Raw genomic sequence first — 17,190 nt, 5'->3', positions numbered from 1 at the left:
GTGGGGGGCGCTCCTGCTGGGCTGTGTGCTAGGATCTTATCCTGCTGGGTTGTGTGCTAGGATCTTAACCTGCTGGGCTGTGTGCTAGTGGGGGGCGCTCCTGCTGGGCTGTGTGCTAGGATCTTATCCTGCTGGGCTGTGTGCTAGTGGGGGGCGCTCCTGCTGGGCTATGTGCTAGGATCTTAACCTGCTGGGCTGTGTGCTAGTGGGGGGCGCTCCTGCTGGGCTGTGTGCTAGGATCTTAACCTGCTGGGCTGTGTGCTTAGTGGGGGGCGCTCCTGCTGGGCTGTGTGCTAGGATCTTATCCTGCTGGGCTGTGTGCTAGGATCTTAACCTGCTGGGCTGTGTGCTAGTGGGGGGCGCTCCTGCTGGGCTATGTGCTAGGATCTTAACCTGCTGGGCTGTGTGCTAGGATCTTAACCTGCTGGGCTGTGTGCTAGTGGGGGGCGCTCCTGCTGGGCTGTGTGCTAGGATCTTAACCTGCTGGGCTGTGTGCTAGTGGGGGGCGCTCCTGCTGGGCTGTGTGCTAGGATCTTATCCTGCTGGGCTGTGTGCTAGGATCTTAACCTGCTGGGCTGTGTGCTAGGATCTTAACCTGCTGGGCTGTGTGCTAGTGGGGGGCGCTCCTGCTGGGCTATGTGCTAGGATCTTATCCTGCTGGGCTGTGTGCTAGGATCTTATCCTGCTGGGCTGTGTGCTAGTGAGGGGCGCTCCTGCTGGGCTGTGTGCTAGGATCTTAACCTGCTGGGCTGTGTGCTAGTGGGGGGCGCTCCTGCTGGGCTGTGTGCTAGTGGGGGGCGCTCCTGCTGGGCTGTGTGCTAGGATCTTAACCTGCTGGGCTGTGTGCTAGTGGGGGGCGCTCCTGCTGGGCTGTGTGCTAGTGGGGGGCGCTCCTGCTGGGCTGTGTGCTAGGATCTTATCCTGCTGGGCTGTGTGCTAGTGGGGGGCGCTCCTGCTGGGCTATGTGCTAGGATCTTAACCTGCTGGGCTGTGTGCTAGTGGGGGGCGCTCCTGCTGGGCTGTGTGCTAGGATCTTAACCTGCTGGGCTGTGTGCTTAGTGGGGGGCGCTCCTGCTGGGCTGTGTGCTAGGATCTTATCCTGCTGGGCTGTGTGCTAGGATCTTAACCTGCTGGGCTGTGTGCTAGTGGGGGGCGCTCCTGCTGGGCTATGTGCTAGGATCTTAACCTGCTGGGCTGTGTGCTAGGATCTTAACCTGCTGGGCTGTGTGCTAGTGGGGGGCGCTCCTGCTGGGCTGTGTGCTAGGATCTTAACCTGCTGGGCTGTGTGCTAGTGGGGGGCGCTCCTGCTGGGCTGTGTGCTAGGATCTTATCCTGCTGGGCTGTGTGCTAGGATCTTAACCTGCTGGGCTGTGTGCTAGGATCTTAACCTGCTGGGCTGTGTGCTAGTGGGGGGCGCTCCTGCTGGGCTATGTGCTAGGATCTTATCCTGCTGGGCTGTGTGCTAGGATCTTAACCTGCTGGGCTGTGTGCTAGGATCTTATCCTGCTGGGCTGTGTGCTAGTGAGGGGCGCTCCTGCTGGGCTGTGTGCTAGGATCTTAACCTGCTGGGCTGTGTGCTAGTGGGGGGCGCTCCTGCTGGGCTGTGTGCTAGTGGGGGGCGCTCCTGCTGGGCTGTGTGCTAGGATCTTAACCTGCTGGGCTGTGTGCTAGTGGGGGGCGCTCCTGCTGGGCTGTGTGCTAGTGGGGGGCGCTCCTGCTGGGCTGTGTGCTAGTGGGGGGCGCTCCTGCTGGGCTGTGTGCTAGGATCTTATCCTGCTGGGCTGTGTGCTAGTGGGGGGCGCTCCTGCTGGGCTATGTGCTAGGATCTTAACCTGCTGGGCTGTGTGCTAGTGGGGGGCGCTCCTGCTGGGCTGTGTGCTAGGATCTTAACCTGCTGGGCTGTGTGCTTAGTGGGGGGCGCTCCTGCTGGGCTGTGTGCTAGGATCTTATCCTGCTGGGCTGTGTGCTAGGATCTTAACCTGCTGGGCTGTGTGCTAGTGGGGGGCGCTCCTGCTGGGCTATGTGCTAGGATCTTAACCTGCTGGGCTGTGTGCTAGGATCTTAACCTGCTGGGCTGTGTGCTAGTGGGGGGCGCTCCTGCTGGGCTGTGTGCTAGGATCTTAACCTGCTGGGCTGTGTGCTAGGATCTTATCCTGCTGGGCTGTGTGCTAGGATCTTAACCTGCTGGGCTGTGTGCTAGGATCTTAACCTGCTGGGCTGTGTGCTAGTGGGGGGCGCTCCTGCTGGGCTATGTGCTAGGATCTTATCCTGCTGGGCTGTGTGCTAGGATCTTAACCTGCTGGGCTGTGTGCTAGGATCTTATCCTGCTGGGCTGTGTGCTAGTGAGGGGCGCTCCTGCTGGGCTGTGTGCTAGGATCTTAACCTGCTGGGCTGTGTGCTAGTGGGGGGCGCTCCTGCTGGGCTGTGTGCTAGTGGGGGGCGCTCCTGCTGGGCTGTGTGCTAGGATCTTAACCTGCTGGGCTGTGTGCTAGGATCTTAACCTGCTGGGCTGTGTGCTAGTGGGGGGCGCTCCTGCTGGGCTGTGTGCTAGTGGGGGGCGCTCCTGCTGGGCTGTGTGCTAGGATCTTATCCTGCTGGGCTGTGTGCTAGGATCTTAACCTGCTGGGCTGTGTGCTAGGGGGGCTGCTCCTGGGTGGTTTTGCACTAGGGGCCAATCTTGGGGGGGGGGGGGGGGGGGCTGTGTCTTAGGCACATAACCTGCTAGGAGCCGATGCTGGGGGACTTGTGCGCGGACACTGATGAGACATCCCCCAGAAATGACTTCTGATCACGTACACTAGTCCTATCACACACTGCACTGATCACATACACTAGTCCTATCACACACTGCACTGATCACATACACTAGTCCTATCACACACTGCACTGATCACATACACTAATCCTATCACACACTGCACTGATCACATACACTAGTCCTATCACACACTGCACTGATCACATACACTAGTCCTATCACACACTGCACTGATCACATACACTAGTCCTATCACACACTGCACTGATCACATACACTAGTCCTATCACACACTGCACTGATCACATACACTAGTCCTATCACACACTGCACTGATCACATACACTAGTCCTATCACACACTGCACTGATCACATACACTAGTCCTATCACACACTGCACTGATCACATACACTAGTCCTATCACACACTGCACTGATCACATACACTAGTCCTATCACACACTGCACTGATCACATACACTAGTCCTATCACACACTGCACTGATCACATACACTAGTCCTATCACACACTGCACTGATCACATACACTAGTCCTATCACACACTGCACTGATCACGTACACTAGTCCTATCACACACTGCACTGATCACGTACACTAGTCCTATCACACACTGCACTGATCACGTACACTAGTCCTATCACACACTGCACTGATCACGTACACTAGTCCTATCACACACTGCACTGATCACGTACACTAGTCCTATCACACACTGCACTGATCACATACACTAGTCCTATCACACACTGCACTGATCACATACACTAGTCCTATCACACACTGCACTGATCACATACACTAGTCCTATCACACACTGCACTGATCACATACACTAGTCCTATCACACACTGCACTGATCACATACACTAGTCCTATCACACACTGCACTGATCACATACACTAGTCCTATCACACACTGCACTGATCTAGTCCCACCATTACTGGCATTCCTCGGTTGTGTGCCACCCACAGTGCACAGCAGAAGAGCCGCATGTGGCCCTGTCCAGGCTGCAGATGGGCTGCCCTCGGGGTATGGAGTGGAGGAGGCGGCGCCGGCTCTGTGATGTCGTGTGCTCAGAGTATCGCGATTATTCCGGTTACTTTGTGCCTGGTGATCCCGCCCCTGGACCGGGCTGCAGCCGCCTGCTCTCGCCACCCTACTCCCATCGGCGCAGAACGGGTTAAGCCCGGAGCCAGATCTAACTAATAAAGTGGCTGACTTCCTCTGGTAATTACAGGCTGCCGGAAGTACGTCACTTATCTGCTTTGGGGTTTTTTTTTCTGCTGCACTGTACAATTCAGTGAGAACATTTCCTCCCCTCCTCCTGTCTCTTTAAGAGCTCGGATCGCTGATCTAACATCTCCCCTATTTGTGTCTGCTTTCAGGATTGGACGATCGGTGACCCGGAGGCGCCCGGGAGGCCAGGGGGTTCCGTCCAGCACCCCATCCGGACCGAGAATGGAGGGGATTTAAACAGAGAAAGAGGAGAGCGAGAGAATGGCCCCAGCAGCTCAGAAGAGGCAGCGGCTCGGCAGTCAGCGTCTGTGATTAGGATCTTGGGCTTCCTCCTTTCTCTGTGTTTATCTGCCGAGATCCATACACCCGCCGGAGAGAGGAGAGGAATAGGGCTTACATTGGCGGAGGGGGTGTCCTTCCTCCCCTCCTTCCTCCCTCCTAGCAGCACCACAACATGAGGGATTTCTGACTCCCTCCTTCTCCTTCTTCACCAGGATGCAGCTGCCTTTAAAGGTTCTTGGGCAGTGTCTTAGCCATACAAATAGGAAATATTGTGGCAATTTAATGGCACGGAAAAGTTGCAATACAAGTGGATGCTAAGCAGAATTGGATTTGTGTGCAGGAAATATTAATAAGTAAACAGTAAGCCTGCATTGCTTGGAGGGATCTGCGGGAGAGTACAATTCCTTACTGGATTATTCTCTATTTATACATGGATATTACATTAAATATTTCCTTCATGTAAGTAGCCATTGCATCCAGTTTCTGTATCAGTTGTGCTTAGTAATTGGATTTGTGGATTCAAGGTCACTCGTTGGAATTTCCCTGTGGATTTATAATTAGCTTATTTGTTATTGAAGGAAGATGGATGTCAAAATAAAACAGCAGAGCAGGAGATCCAGGTCTCAAAGGGACAGGGTGAGGAGAAGAGACCCATCTGTCAGGGATCCCCGAAACCAGAGCCCCTCCTCTGGCTCAGAAGCTGAAAGGGGCCTGGGAAAGGAGAATTCAAATCAGAATGGTAAAAATCCAGCTGCTTCAGCCAGAAATGCCAGACCGCCCAGACGTAAGCGGAGAGAATCCAGTTCTCAGGAGGAGGATATAATTGATGGTTTTGCAATTGCCAGCTTCAATACCCTGGAAGCCTTAGAGGTAAGAGTGGGTCATGTCGTCTTATTTATAGTTGATGCCTTGTATATCTGTTCTTCAAAACCCACATTAATCCTTCTGAACGCTGCAAATGTAACAGTTCTTTGTCCTGTTAGCACAGCATTGTGGCCAGTATCTGTAGGCTCTCGCCATGTGATGGGCACGGCTTTTATGTGGACTCAGACAGGTGAATGCCAGTGCTCGATCAGCTGATTCTCTTTATGGGGTATGTTGTCATTCTGTCACCTGTCCAGTCATTGGAGGGTTCCCTGCTGTTGGTTTTACCAATAGGTAGATATTAACTGGCACTGTCACCCTGTTTGGTACTGCACATTCTAGATTATTATTGTACCTTACTGGCTTGAAATTCAAGATGTAAAGGCATTTTTGGAGGATTATTTATAATTGCTGGCTTGGCAATAACAATAATATGTTTTATGAAATACAGATGTCCTACAGCTAGTATGCGTTATGTTTCCTAGTTTCTGTTTTGCTTTATTGTTTTGGGCTACGTTCACACCTGCTTTTGAGACTGTTACACCAGGCGCTGTCTCATGTATCATCATTTTTACTAGAAGAAAGAGAGCACCGTTTGTTTGTCTTTTTTTTTTTTTTGTCTTTTTTTTTTTTTTTTTATAATAGTAAAATGCTGGACACTATAATGGAAACGAATAGTCAGAGGAGGGGTCTATCTGGCTTAAATTTGTCTGTCGTGTGATGGATTATTTTTTCCATAAGTCCCGTTTTCCTAACTGGAACTCTACATGCAGGTGTGCTCCTAGCCGTAGGCCAGTTTCACAGGTTATGCATGTACTGCCCTCGGGTCTCCTGAGCCTAATTCAGTTAAGAGAGCCGCTGCCAGTCCGAGTACAGACCATGGAATGTGGATGGTGAGATCGGCCTTAATGGTAATTATGCTTACATCCTGGAAGAGCGCTATTAATTTCATAAACTACAGATCCAATGATGGCACTTACAACGTGAAAAACCAGATCCATGTGCAGTAGAATCTGTAGGGCTCGCTGACACCATAGCGGAGTTTAGTATCCCAGCCCAATGTGTGGCTTGTGATTGACGATGTGCATCCATTGGGGGTGTATTATGCATAGCCCATGTGACTGATGTATGTAATGTCACTGGAAGATAGAAGGATGGACATGATCATGTGATTACAAATAGAAGTAGTCTAAAAAAATGCCTGTCACCAACTTTTTGCCGCCTAATCTAAGAGAGGCGTAATGTAGAGGCAGAGACCCTGATTCCAGAGATGTGTCACTTACTGGGCTGCTTAGTGTAGTTTTAATAAAATCTCAGTTTAGTCAGCAGTAGATTATCATTAGAAGAGTACTTGGTGTGCAGCCAGGTAGTTCAGCATATTCATGAGCTCTGTATAACTGCTAGATCTGCAGAGAAAACACTGATTTTATAAAAATGACAGCAAACCGCTCAGTAAGTGACACTGCTGGAATCGGGGTCTCTGTCTCTACATTATGCTGCTCTCAGATGTGGGAGCAAAAACCTGGTAACAGATTCCCTTTAAGTATATATTTATGTTCATGACATTCAATTCTATAGGTCTGGCCATGCCAGTGTGCAGTGTAGATTGATAATCCACCTAGGCATTGTGTGGCCATGCCAGTGTGCAGTGTAGATTGATAATCCACCTAGGCATTGTGTTCTCCAGACTATGGAGATAATAAAGCCGTCAGTGGTGACAGTCCTTCTCTAAAATGTGATTCCTAGGGCTGTCAGTCATAAGCTTGTACTGTGTACTTTAAATTGGGTCCTAAATTGTTTGTGTCTTGAGAGGCTGCTTAGTAACAGAATACAAGTTGTCACCTCGTCAGCGCTCACTGTTTTGTTGATATTTTATTTTAGTTATTTCAATGACACCTTTTAGTTTATGGAATCGAGCACGCCGGAGAGCCCGAACCCGAATGATTGTTGATAAAGGTGATTGTGGACACAGGATTCTTTGAAACCATGGTTTATTGTGTTCTCAATGCAAAATCTAATGTTTTGGCTTCTTAGTCTGAGCTGTTATTGTAGTTGGAGCATTTTGTATGTATTTAAAACACCTTTGACAGTATTTGCCATGGTGTATTTCTTGACACTGTCCGATAACTGCACATATGGGCAAACTATACAAGTCCAATCTGATTTTTGATGGCACAGAAATGGGTTTTTTTTTGTTTTTTTTTTTCTATAGAACATACTATAAAGTTAGGCTATGGCAAGGCACATTAGTTACATGGCTTTAAATAGTATGGAATCTGCAATTCTCCATAGCAGATGTAAACAGAGCTAAATCTGTGCAGCCGTTTATCGCTGTGCCTTTAAGTGTACCTCCAGGGATCCTCTCCTGCCCGATTTGACATTGGAAATGGCGAGATGCAGCTGTACGTCATGTATTGTGCACAGATCTTCTTGTTTATAGGACCAGTGCACAATACTTGCTGGTGCTTACGGTGTTGGATCGGACACAAGTGTATGCCGGAAGGGACCCTCTACGTGTTCTGCAATGATCAATGTTCTGGGATCCACTTGTGGTGGAAGCTGGTCTATGCTGTACAGTGCACACCTGACTCTTCAGTACTTTAAGGCAAGTCACCATTTCTTAAGTAAACAGTATTTGCTAAGTAAACAGTACTTGTCTCTACAAAGTAGAGGGGAATGTTTATTTTTATTAAAGCAGTCTCTGCTCAGATGGCAAACAGCTCCAGATTTCTCTCTCGCATTAATCCTTCTGTTTCCTCCAACTATTCTACTTATTATGCACACATTTATATTGGTGTAATTTGGCTTTTTTCTTTGATCCTCCATTTGTTTTCTCTTGGTTTTGCGGAAACATAAATATTCTTCATTGTTTGGTTTCTTTAAAGTCTTTTGTAATTCTGGCCTGTGTTTATGATTCTGCCTGCACCAGATTAGAGCAGAAATTACAGAGGTCACAAAGTTGCTTCTAAAATTGTGCCAAAACATGTGACTTTCTTACTGCACAAATTTAAATGGTGTGGTCATGCTGCAGTCTATGAAAGCCGCTCCTGTACAGACACATATGGGCCATCCTTTTTCAGTATATGGACTGGCCCATCATCCTAATGAATGCCATATAATGCTAACGTTTCCTCTGCAGTGTCTGCTGCCCAGAAAATGCCTGAATGCCTATGACTTCTCCAGTAAAACTAACTGTTTGCTGGGTGCCCACTATTTGAAAAGGATTATATTTGGTGAAACAACTCCTTTTAGCGTTTGTTGAAACTAAACATACAGTATGTCACAAAAGTGAGTACACCCCTCACATTTTTGTAAATATTTTATATCTTTTCATGGGGCGTCATTGAAGATATGACACTTTGATACAATGTAAATTAAATTGGTTGGTGGAGAGCTTGTATAAGGCTACATGCGCACGCTGCATCTTTTTGTGTTCACAAACTGCAGCCAAAACTGCCCCTTGTCAGAGAGAGCCTGGAAATGTCACAAAAAATGCTTGTAATTATAGGTGCGTTTTTGGTGCGTTTTTGTGACAAATGTTGACAAAAATGCAGGAAGAATGAACATGCTGCATTTTTTTTGTCACAAACTTTTGACAAAATGCTGACAAACTGCAATGTGCGCATAGAAAATCTGACTTCTCCTAGACTTTGCTGGGAAGTCAAATGTCAGAAAGTTCTGACAAACTGCAGCCAAAAACACAGCAAAAAAAGCAGTGTGCGCATGTAGCCTTAGGCTGGAGTCATACCTGTGTGTGACTCACGTGAGGGTCGCGTCACGTCACCTGTCACTGCCTGCCACTTCCCAGACAGGAGCGTGCAGTTGCATCGAAATACATGCTGCTGTTCAGAGAGCGGCCGACCGTACCAGTTGTTTCGATGCGTTCCTTGCGTGAGTCTCAAACAAGTGTGACTCAAGCCTAAAGGTACGTGCCCATGGTCTCAGAAACCCGCTGTGTCCTGGACTGTGGGGCTGCGAGTCTCCTCCGCAGGAGATCGCGGCTGCTAGTACCTACTTTCTGGGCTCGGTCAGTTGCGGTCTCTTTTCTGTCCTCCCTAAGGTGAAGGCTTGCGACTCCACAGCAAAGAATTGACATGCTTCCGGATCTCAAAGCCACATTGTAGGTCAATTTACGCTGCGGGCAGTACACACATAGTGTGCATGGGATTTCTCAGAAATCCCATCCACTTTGCTTGTACTGTACATTGCAGCGTTTTGGATACAGCTGAAACATGCTGCGATCAAAACGCTGTGAACCCTAATCGTGGGCATTCAGCCTAACCGTGTAAACTTGGTGTGCAACAATTCTTTTTTTTTTTTTTTTTTTTTTTTTTTTTTTTTTTTTTTTCCTTCTTCAGATCCTCAGAGCATTCTTTGCCACGAGTTGCCATGTTGAACCTCCAGTGACCAGTGTGAGAGAGAACACCAAATTTATCACACCTGCTCCCATTCACACTTGAGATTTTGTAACACCGGTGAGGGAAAATGGCTAATTGGGCACAACTTGCCCATTTTCCGTTAGGGGTGTACTCAATTGTCTAAACCACTGGCAACAAAAGTAAGGGCTGTGTGTTGCGTTATTTGGCATACCAAATTTACACTGTTATACAAGCTGTACACTGACTACTTGACATTGTGTCAGTGTCATGTCTTCAGTGTTGTCCTATGAAAACACAAAAAATAATTTAAAAAATGTAAGGGGTGTACTCACTTTTGTGATATACTGTATATTATACATGCAGGCTTTTGTACGTATAGTCTATGGATTTTTAATGGAAACGTTATTTTGCCTTTCTAAGGTGTGACCCTGTGTAAAAAGTGGTTTCTGTCAGTTTTCGCATCATGATGTGTTATTCAGATGTTTACTTTTTATGTACATTGAGGCTGAAAGTTTCTGTACATTTAGGATAATGTATAATCTTCATTGTCTACAACTCCACACACTTTGGGACCATACATTTCTCTTCACCAAATTATATACGGCATCTGCTTTGTTGGCATTTTACATTAATCTTAAACCTAAAAAAGGTTAACTAGTTACTGAACGTTGTATAGAAATCCTGCAGAGAACAGACTAGTTAATGGCTAAAGACAGATTTGACATAGAAATGATAATTCTTGCAGAGGATTGTGGCTACTGCCAGTTTCAGCATTGGCCCTTCGTTTCAGTCTGCAGGTCCTTCCTTTCTTTCCGCACTCCCTGATCTGCATTGTGTCCAGGAGGCTGCTGCCTTCTCTAGCACTCCGCTTTCTCCCTGGAGTGGTTCCTCTTTACATGCTTTCCTCCTTCTCTACAGGCTGTTTTTCTGCCCACACAGGTAATAGAAATGCTTTCCTACTTCTCCACCCTCTAATCTTCCTTGTACAATCTACTCCTCCCTGCTGCTATTTCTAATGCAAATATTACCTGACCCTTGTACACAAAATCCCAGAAAAAAAACTTTCTCCATTCTTATGAATGGAAAGGTGGCTGTGTTGTGTACAGTTTTACCACACAATGTTGCAGTATTCAATTTAATTGTTAATGGTTTCATTCAGTAAATAAACTACTTCAGATTTTAAAAAGCAATCAATTTTTGAACCCTGTGCTGTTTTGCTGTGAAAGCCAATGTAAGTACAATTTTTGGCTCCCGCTATATATGAACTCCCCCTTCATGGAATGCAATCTGTTGAGAAAACTACAACTCCCAGCAGGTCCTAAAGGTCTGCATTTATAAAGGCATGCTGGAAATTCCAATTCTCCATGGAGGGCAAAGTGATGATAGGAATTTAAAAATTTAAATTACTTTACATAGAACAAAAGGGACACACACTTTTTGCAGTATTAGTCGGGTGTCTGGTCCCTTGACTTTATGAATCATGGATACATGTTCACACAGCAGCTGGTCACAGGCAGCGGGCCCTAATGTGGTTCTCCAGTGCTGCAAAATTTTTAAAGAGGGGGTTCACTACTCTGCAATAGTGGCCACATCTGTGTATAACTGATAGTGAAGGCTATTGTCAAATACTTCAGCCAATTGGGCCTCTGAGCGTCGCTATTGCGGTCCACTCATCCCCATGAAGTGATCCCCCTCCTCTATGACCTCTGAGATCCGGTGATGTCACGTAAACGACCAGTTGACACGACCTCACCGAGGCCAGCCCCAGTCTTCCTGAGTGACTGCTGTGGACGGAGTGTACTCCCTCTTTCACTGCAGAGTGCCTCAAGCAGGAGCGATGCTGGGCTGTGACGAGCAGGGAAACATCGCCCACACCCCAGTGATCAGGAAGACTGGGGCTGGCCTCGGTGATGTCAGGTCAACTGGAAGTTGACCTGACGTCACCGGATCACGGAGGTCACTTCATGGGGATGAGCGGACAGCAATAGCGCCGCTTAGAGGCAGAATTGGCTGAGCAAGGTATTTAGAAAAAGCCTTCCCTATTTTATTGCAGAATAGTGAACCACCTCTTTTAACTGGTAGTGAGCCCCACTAAAAAAAAAAAATGAACTCTCCTCCCAGATCCTGCAATGTTAGCGCTGTGGTTTCCAGTCACGTGTTGTTATGCTGTGAAAGAATGTCTTCAGCCAATAAGTGACCATTGATTGGTTGCAGTGATCAGGTGACACTGAAGGGCTGCAGCTGATCAACAGCATCTGATGGTCTGCAGATAGTTGTCTAGTACTGTACAATCCCTTTTAAGCAACGTCTTTCTTGCTGCTTCTTCCCATTCATATCTGAAGTTATAAATGCTGCTATAGCAAATCTGCAGTGGAGATGCTACATGGGAAAGTAGCCTTGGAGGGAATCTGTCACCAGGTTTATTGCGACCTCCTCTTAGAGCAGCATAAGGCTAAGTTCACACGCTGCGGTTTTTTTGACGCTGCGTTTTGATGCGTTTTTGATCTCTGTGTTTTGATGCGTTTTTCCAATGCATTGCATGGGGGGAAAACGCAGGAAAGAATTGACATGTCCATTTTTTTTTTTTTAAGCTCAAAAACGCAGCTTAAAAAAAAAAGTTGTGTGCGGATAGCAAAAATGAAAACGCATAGACTTTGCTGGGGAAGCAAAGTCATGCAGTTTTGAGGCCAAAAACGCACCCGAAAAACGCGCAAAAACGTCGTGAAAAAACGCACTGTGTGAACTTACCCTTATGTAGGGAAACAATGTATCAGTTTATGGGTTCAGCAGTTGTGACACAGAGTTGTTAAATCAAGCAAGTAGCAGAGCTCAAAAAGCTAACCTCGCTCATACCACAATTTTCTGTGTAAATTGTATAGCAACAGTGAGCTGTTTATCACATGAGGGAGTCTGGTCAGTCTAGCTGGCACATCAGCTGTTCTACATACAGTGATAATCTCCTACTGATAAAACATTGGCATCACACGTCGTGGTTCAAGAAGGAAGCATAAATCTGAGCAAACTTTGGTTCAACTGAACCTTGAGACACCAGCAGAGAGAAATGTTGATGGCGCTGGATAAATCATGTAACAAAGTATCTGTGTTCTTGATAAACAGTGTCCTGCTATAAAAAGCATTCATGCAAGAAAAAAGCTCCTACCCCAAGACCAGTATATATAAAAAAAAAAAAAGCAGACTAAAGTTTACTGGTGATCATGAGGACCAAGGCCTGACCATCTCTGGGAATCTTCCCTGGTCAGGTAACGCTGCAATAGGACAGTTTGGCCTTAACGGTTATTGCTATTGAAACTATTGGAGTAGGCATCTCAAGTGTCTGACCTAAATTCTACTGGAGATGTGTAGATTGAACTGAAGGAAAAAAACTGTGACCAACAAGGAGCACCACTAGCCTGTCATCTAACATTTCAGTAAAGTATTGAGAGACGCTTGTGGAAGTCTTCAGTAGAGTTTAGCAGGTAAAACTACATGCTGCCAACACAAAGAAAAAATGATCTAAATAAAGCTTGACACAAATGTGTCTCTTGGCTAGGAGAGCCCCTATCTGAATTTTATAGTCTGCCATTGGGAACAAGACGCCCAGTGCACATCAATAATCCTGTGTCAGAGGGATGGTCACAATTGTGGTCACGTGACGCTGGATGGAACCGAAGCGGTGTTGCAAATGGCAAAGAATCGCGACCCCCCTACGTAATTGAATCCACTCTCTACATATACACACATACTGACAGGGCCGTATTTACCATTAGGCACCCGTGGTCCGGTGCCTAGGGCGGCAGATTGTGAGGGGTGGCACCTTCTGGCAGCAAAAAAAAAAAAAAAAAAAAAAATTTTTTTTTTTTTTTTTTTTTACATTTTTTTTTTACATTTTTTTTTTTGTGGCTGCCGAGCACAGCACAGGGAGCTGATTGACCCCGGAACTGCCGGCGCCTGCACTTCCGGGGTCACAGGCGCGCGCCAATCAGCTCCTTCCTCTGTGATGCGTCCACTGCTGTGTGGACGTCACATGCAGAGCTCACAGCAGGACGCCGCGGATGATGCCGTGATGGAAGCCGGTGTCAGAAGAGGATACTCACGTGAGCCAGGAAGATGGTGGCGGGCACTGGAGCAGGTAAGTGGATTCATAAGGAGCGTGGGAGTGTCTCTAATGCAGACCGGAGATCTGCGCATGCGGGGGGGGGGGAGGCTGGAGCAGAGGCAGAGACTGGGGGGAGGCTGGAGGGAGGCAGAGACTGGGGGAGGCTGGAGGGAGGCAGAGGCAGAGACTGGGGGAGTCTGGAGGGAGGCAGAGGCTGAGACTTGGGGAGGCTGGAGGGAGGCAGGGGCTGGGACTGAGGGGAGGCTGGAGGGAGGCTGAGGCTGAGACTGGGGTGAGGCTGGAGGGAGGCTGAGACTGGGGTGAGGCTGGAGGGAGGCTGAGACTGGGGGGAGGCTGGAGGGAGGCTGAGACTGGGGGGAGGCTTGAGGGAGGCAGAAGCTGAGACTGGAGGGAGGCTGAGACTGGGGGGAGGCTGGGGGGAGGCTGAGGCTGAGGCTGGGGGGAGGCTGAGGCTGAGACTGGGGGGAGGCTGAGGCTGAGACTGGGGGGAGGCTGAGGCTGAGACTTGAGGGAGGCTGAGGCTGAGACTGGAGGGAGGCTGGAGGGAGGCTGAGGCGGAGACTGGGGCAGGCTGAGGCTGGGGGGAGGCAAAGGCTGAGACTGGGGGAGAGAGGCTGATGCTGAGGGAAGATAGAGGCTGATGCTGGGGGAGAGAGGCTGATGCTGGGGGAGTGGGAGAGAGGGGCTAATGCTAGAGACAGAGGACAAGGGATGAGGGATAGTGCAATGACAAAATCGATTGGGTGGGGGGAGTGTAAGGACTCAGAATAAGAGGGGGCAGCATTGGGAGCTCATTGTGAAGAAGGGGCAGCATGTGTGGGATCAGTATGGAGTGGAGCAATGTAGGGGAGTCAATATCAAGAGTGGGGTAGTGTGTGTGGGGGGGGTCTCAGCATAAGCGTTAGTGTGGTGGTCTTAGCATGAGTGGGGCAACATGAAGGTCTCATTATGGAAAAGAGGAAGGCAGCATTAGGAGCTCATGGAGAGGGACAGCATGCATGGGACATTGTGAGAAGGGGGCAGCATGCATGGGACACTGAGGAGGGGGCAGCATGCATGGGACACTGTGAGGAGGGGGGAGCATGCATGGGACACTGTGAGGAGGGGGTAGCATGCATGGAACACTGTGAGGAGGGGGCAGCATGCATGGGACATTGTGAGGAGGGAGCAGCATGCATGGGACATTGTGAGGAGGGAGCAGCATGCATGGGACATTGTGAGGAGGGAGCAGCATGCATGGGACATTGTGAGGAGGGAGCAGCATGCATGGGACATTGTGAGGAGGGAGCAGCATGCATGGGACATTGTGAGGAGGGAGCAGCATGCATGAGACACTGTGAGGAGGGGGAAGCATGCATGGGACATTGTGAGGAGGGAGCAGCATGCATGGGACATTGTGAGGAGGGAGCAGCATGCATGGGACATTGTGAGGAGGGGGCATCAAGCATGAGACATTGTGAGGAGGGAGCAGCATGCATGTGACATTGTGAGGCGGGAGCAGCATGCATGAGACATTGTGAGGAGGGAGGAGCATGCATGAGACATTTTGAGGAGGGAGCAGCATGCATGGAACATTGTGAGGAGGGAGCATCAAGCATGAGACATTGTGAGGAGGGAGCAGCATGCATGGGACATTGTGAGGAGGGAGCAGCATGCATGGGACATTATGAGGAGGGAGCAGCATGCATGGGACATTGTGAGGTGGGAGCAGCATGCATGAGACATTGTGAGGAGGGAGCAGCATGCATGGGACATTGTGAGGAGGGAGCAGCATGCATGGGACATTGTGAGGAGGGAGCATCAAGCATGAGACATTGTGAGGAGGGAGCAGCATGCATGGGACATTGTGAGGAGGGAGCAGCATGCATGGGACATTCTGAGGCGGGAGCAGCATACATGAGACATTGTGAGGAGGGAGCAGCATGCATGAGACATTGTGAGGAGGGGGCAGCATGCATGGGACATTGTGAGGAGGGGGCAGCATGCATGGGACATTGTGAAGAGGGGGCAGCATGCATGGGACATTGTGAGGAGAGAGCAGCATGCATTGGACATTGTGAGGAGGGGGCAGCATGCATGGGACATTGTGAGGAGGGGGCAGCATGCATGGGACATTGTGAGGAGGGAGCAGCATGCATGGGACATTGTGAAGAGGGGGCAGCATGCATGGGACATTGTGAGGAGGGAGCAGCATGCATGGGACATTGTGAGGAGGGGGCAGCATGCATGGGACATTGTGAGGAGGGGGCAGCATGCATGGGACATTGTGAGGAGGGGGCAGCATGCATGGGACATTGTGAGGAGGGGGCAGCATGCATGGGACATTGTCCTCAAATCATGCTGCTCCCTCCTCACAATGTACAGATCATATTTCATAATCGAGGAAGGTGTGGTGGGTATACAGTGGTTTATAAGGGAGGGCAGAGTGGTGTTTTAGTTTATTAGGGGCAGTGTCACAGTCACAGTATAAAAGTGGGGACGGTGTGGTGGGAATATTTTATACTCATGCTATGTTTTGATGTGCCTGTGGTGATTCCCATTGGGGGGGGGGGGTTAGTTTCTTATTGATACTTTTTAAAGTGTGCTACAGAGTAGATCTGCCTTAAACAGATGTCGTGTGCGAAAACTCAGTTTTACGTTGTCACTAAGGGGCGCGACCACTTAAAGTGCCTAGGGCAGCATGAAGGCAAAATACAGCCCTGCATACTGATATAGGCTATGTTCACAGGTTGCGTTTTTGCTATGTTTTTTTTTTTTTCTGCAGCAAGACCTGCTATCTTGGCAGTAAAAAAAAAGCTGCTTCAAAAAAATAGGGCTGCTGCGTTTTTTAAAGTGTAATTTGTTTACAGTACGTGTTTACATAGTTATTTTCATTCATCATAAAAGCAAAAAAATGCAGCCGCATTTTTGCACTTTTCAATGGTGAAAAAAAGCTGCAAAAACCGCTGAAATAATTGACACGCTGCTTCTTTCAAAAATGCATTTTCCATTTGTCAGGAAAAAAATCCAGCTGTGTGTGTATGAGATTTCTGGAATCTCCTTGGTTTGCTGGTAATGTAAAAAGCAGCTTTTAACTAATTTGTATATAACTGATGGGAAAAAAACATGCAGCAAAAACACAAAATGTGAACATAGCCTAATGGTGGTAGTAGTAATAGTAGTAGTAGTAGTAATAATAATAATAATAATAATAATAACAGCCGGAGTGGTCCTTTAATACTGGAAATGTATGGTACCGGTAGATGAAGTGCATGGAGTTGTGGAATACTGAGCTTCTATAAAGCTCCAAAACAAACAAACTATAGTGCTGTTTTGAACCTCAGCTTTATATACCACTCATATACATGTTTTTTTTTATTACGGCTGCGTGTGTGTGTGTGTGTGTGTGTGTGTGTGTGTGTGTGTGTGTGTGTGTGTGTGTGTGTGTGTGTGTGTGTGTGTGTGTGTGTGTGTAAATTTATTTATTTAATCGTATGAATGTATATCTTACCATCATATAAAAATAAACACCAGACAATAGACAGTGATTT

The 17,190-nt window shown here is 48.1% G+C and overlaps 1 protein-coding gene across 10 annotated transcripts in view; it reads left to right on the top strand.

The window, feature by feature from the left end:
* The window catches only part of FBRSL1 (fibrosin like 1), a 792,546-nt gene that overhangs the window by 143,014 nt on the left and 632,342 nt on the right, over nucleotides 1-17,190 (top strand). For 9 of the 10 annotated variants that reach the window (XM_075321861.1, XM_075321929.1, XM_075321892.1 and 6 more), the window contains one exon: nucleotides 4,168-5,170. In XM_075321861.1, the coding sequence (XP_075177976.1) occupies nucleotides 4,883-5,170 (288 nt within the window). In that variant the 5' untranslated portion in view covers nucleotides 4,168-4,882. Of the gene's footprint in view, nucleotides 1-3,975; nucleotides 4,030-4,167; nucleotides 5,171-17,190 lie in introns of those variants that run through there. The other variant, XM_075321869.1, reaches the window with a different exon arrangement.

Source organism: Anomaloglossus baeobatrachus, chromosome 1 (assembly GCF_048569485.1).
Source record: "Anomaloglossus baeobatrachus isolate aAnoBae1 chromosome 1, aAnoBae1.hap1, whole genome shotgun sequence".
NCBI classification, from domain to species: domain Eukaryota; kingdom Metazoa; phylum Chordata; class Amphibia; order Anura; family Aromobatidae; genus Anomaloglossus; species Anomaloglossus baeobatrachus.
This window is presented reverse-complemented; position numbering and strand designations above follow the sequence as displayed.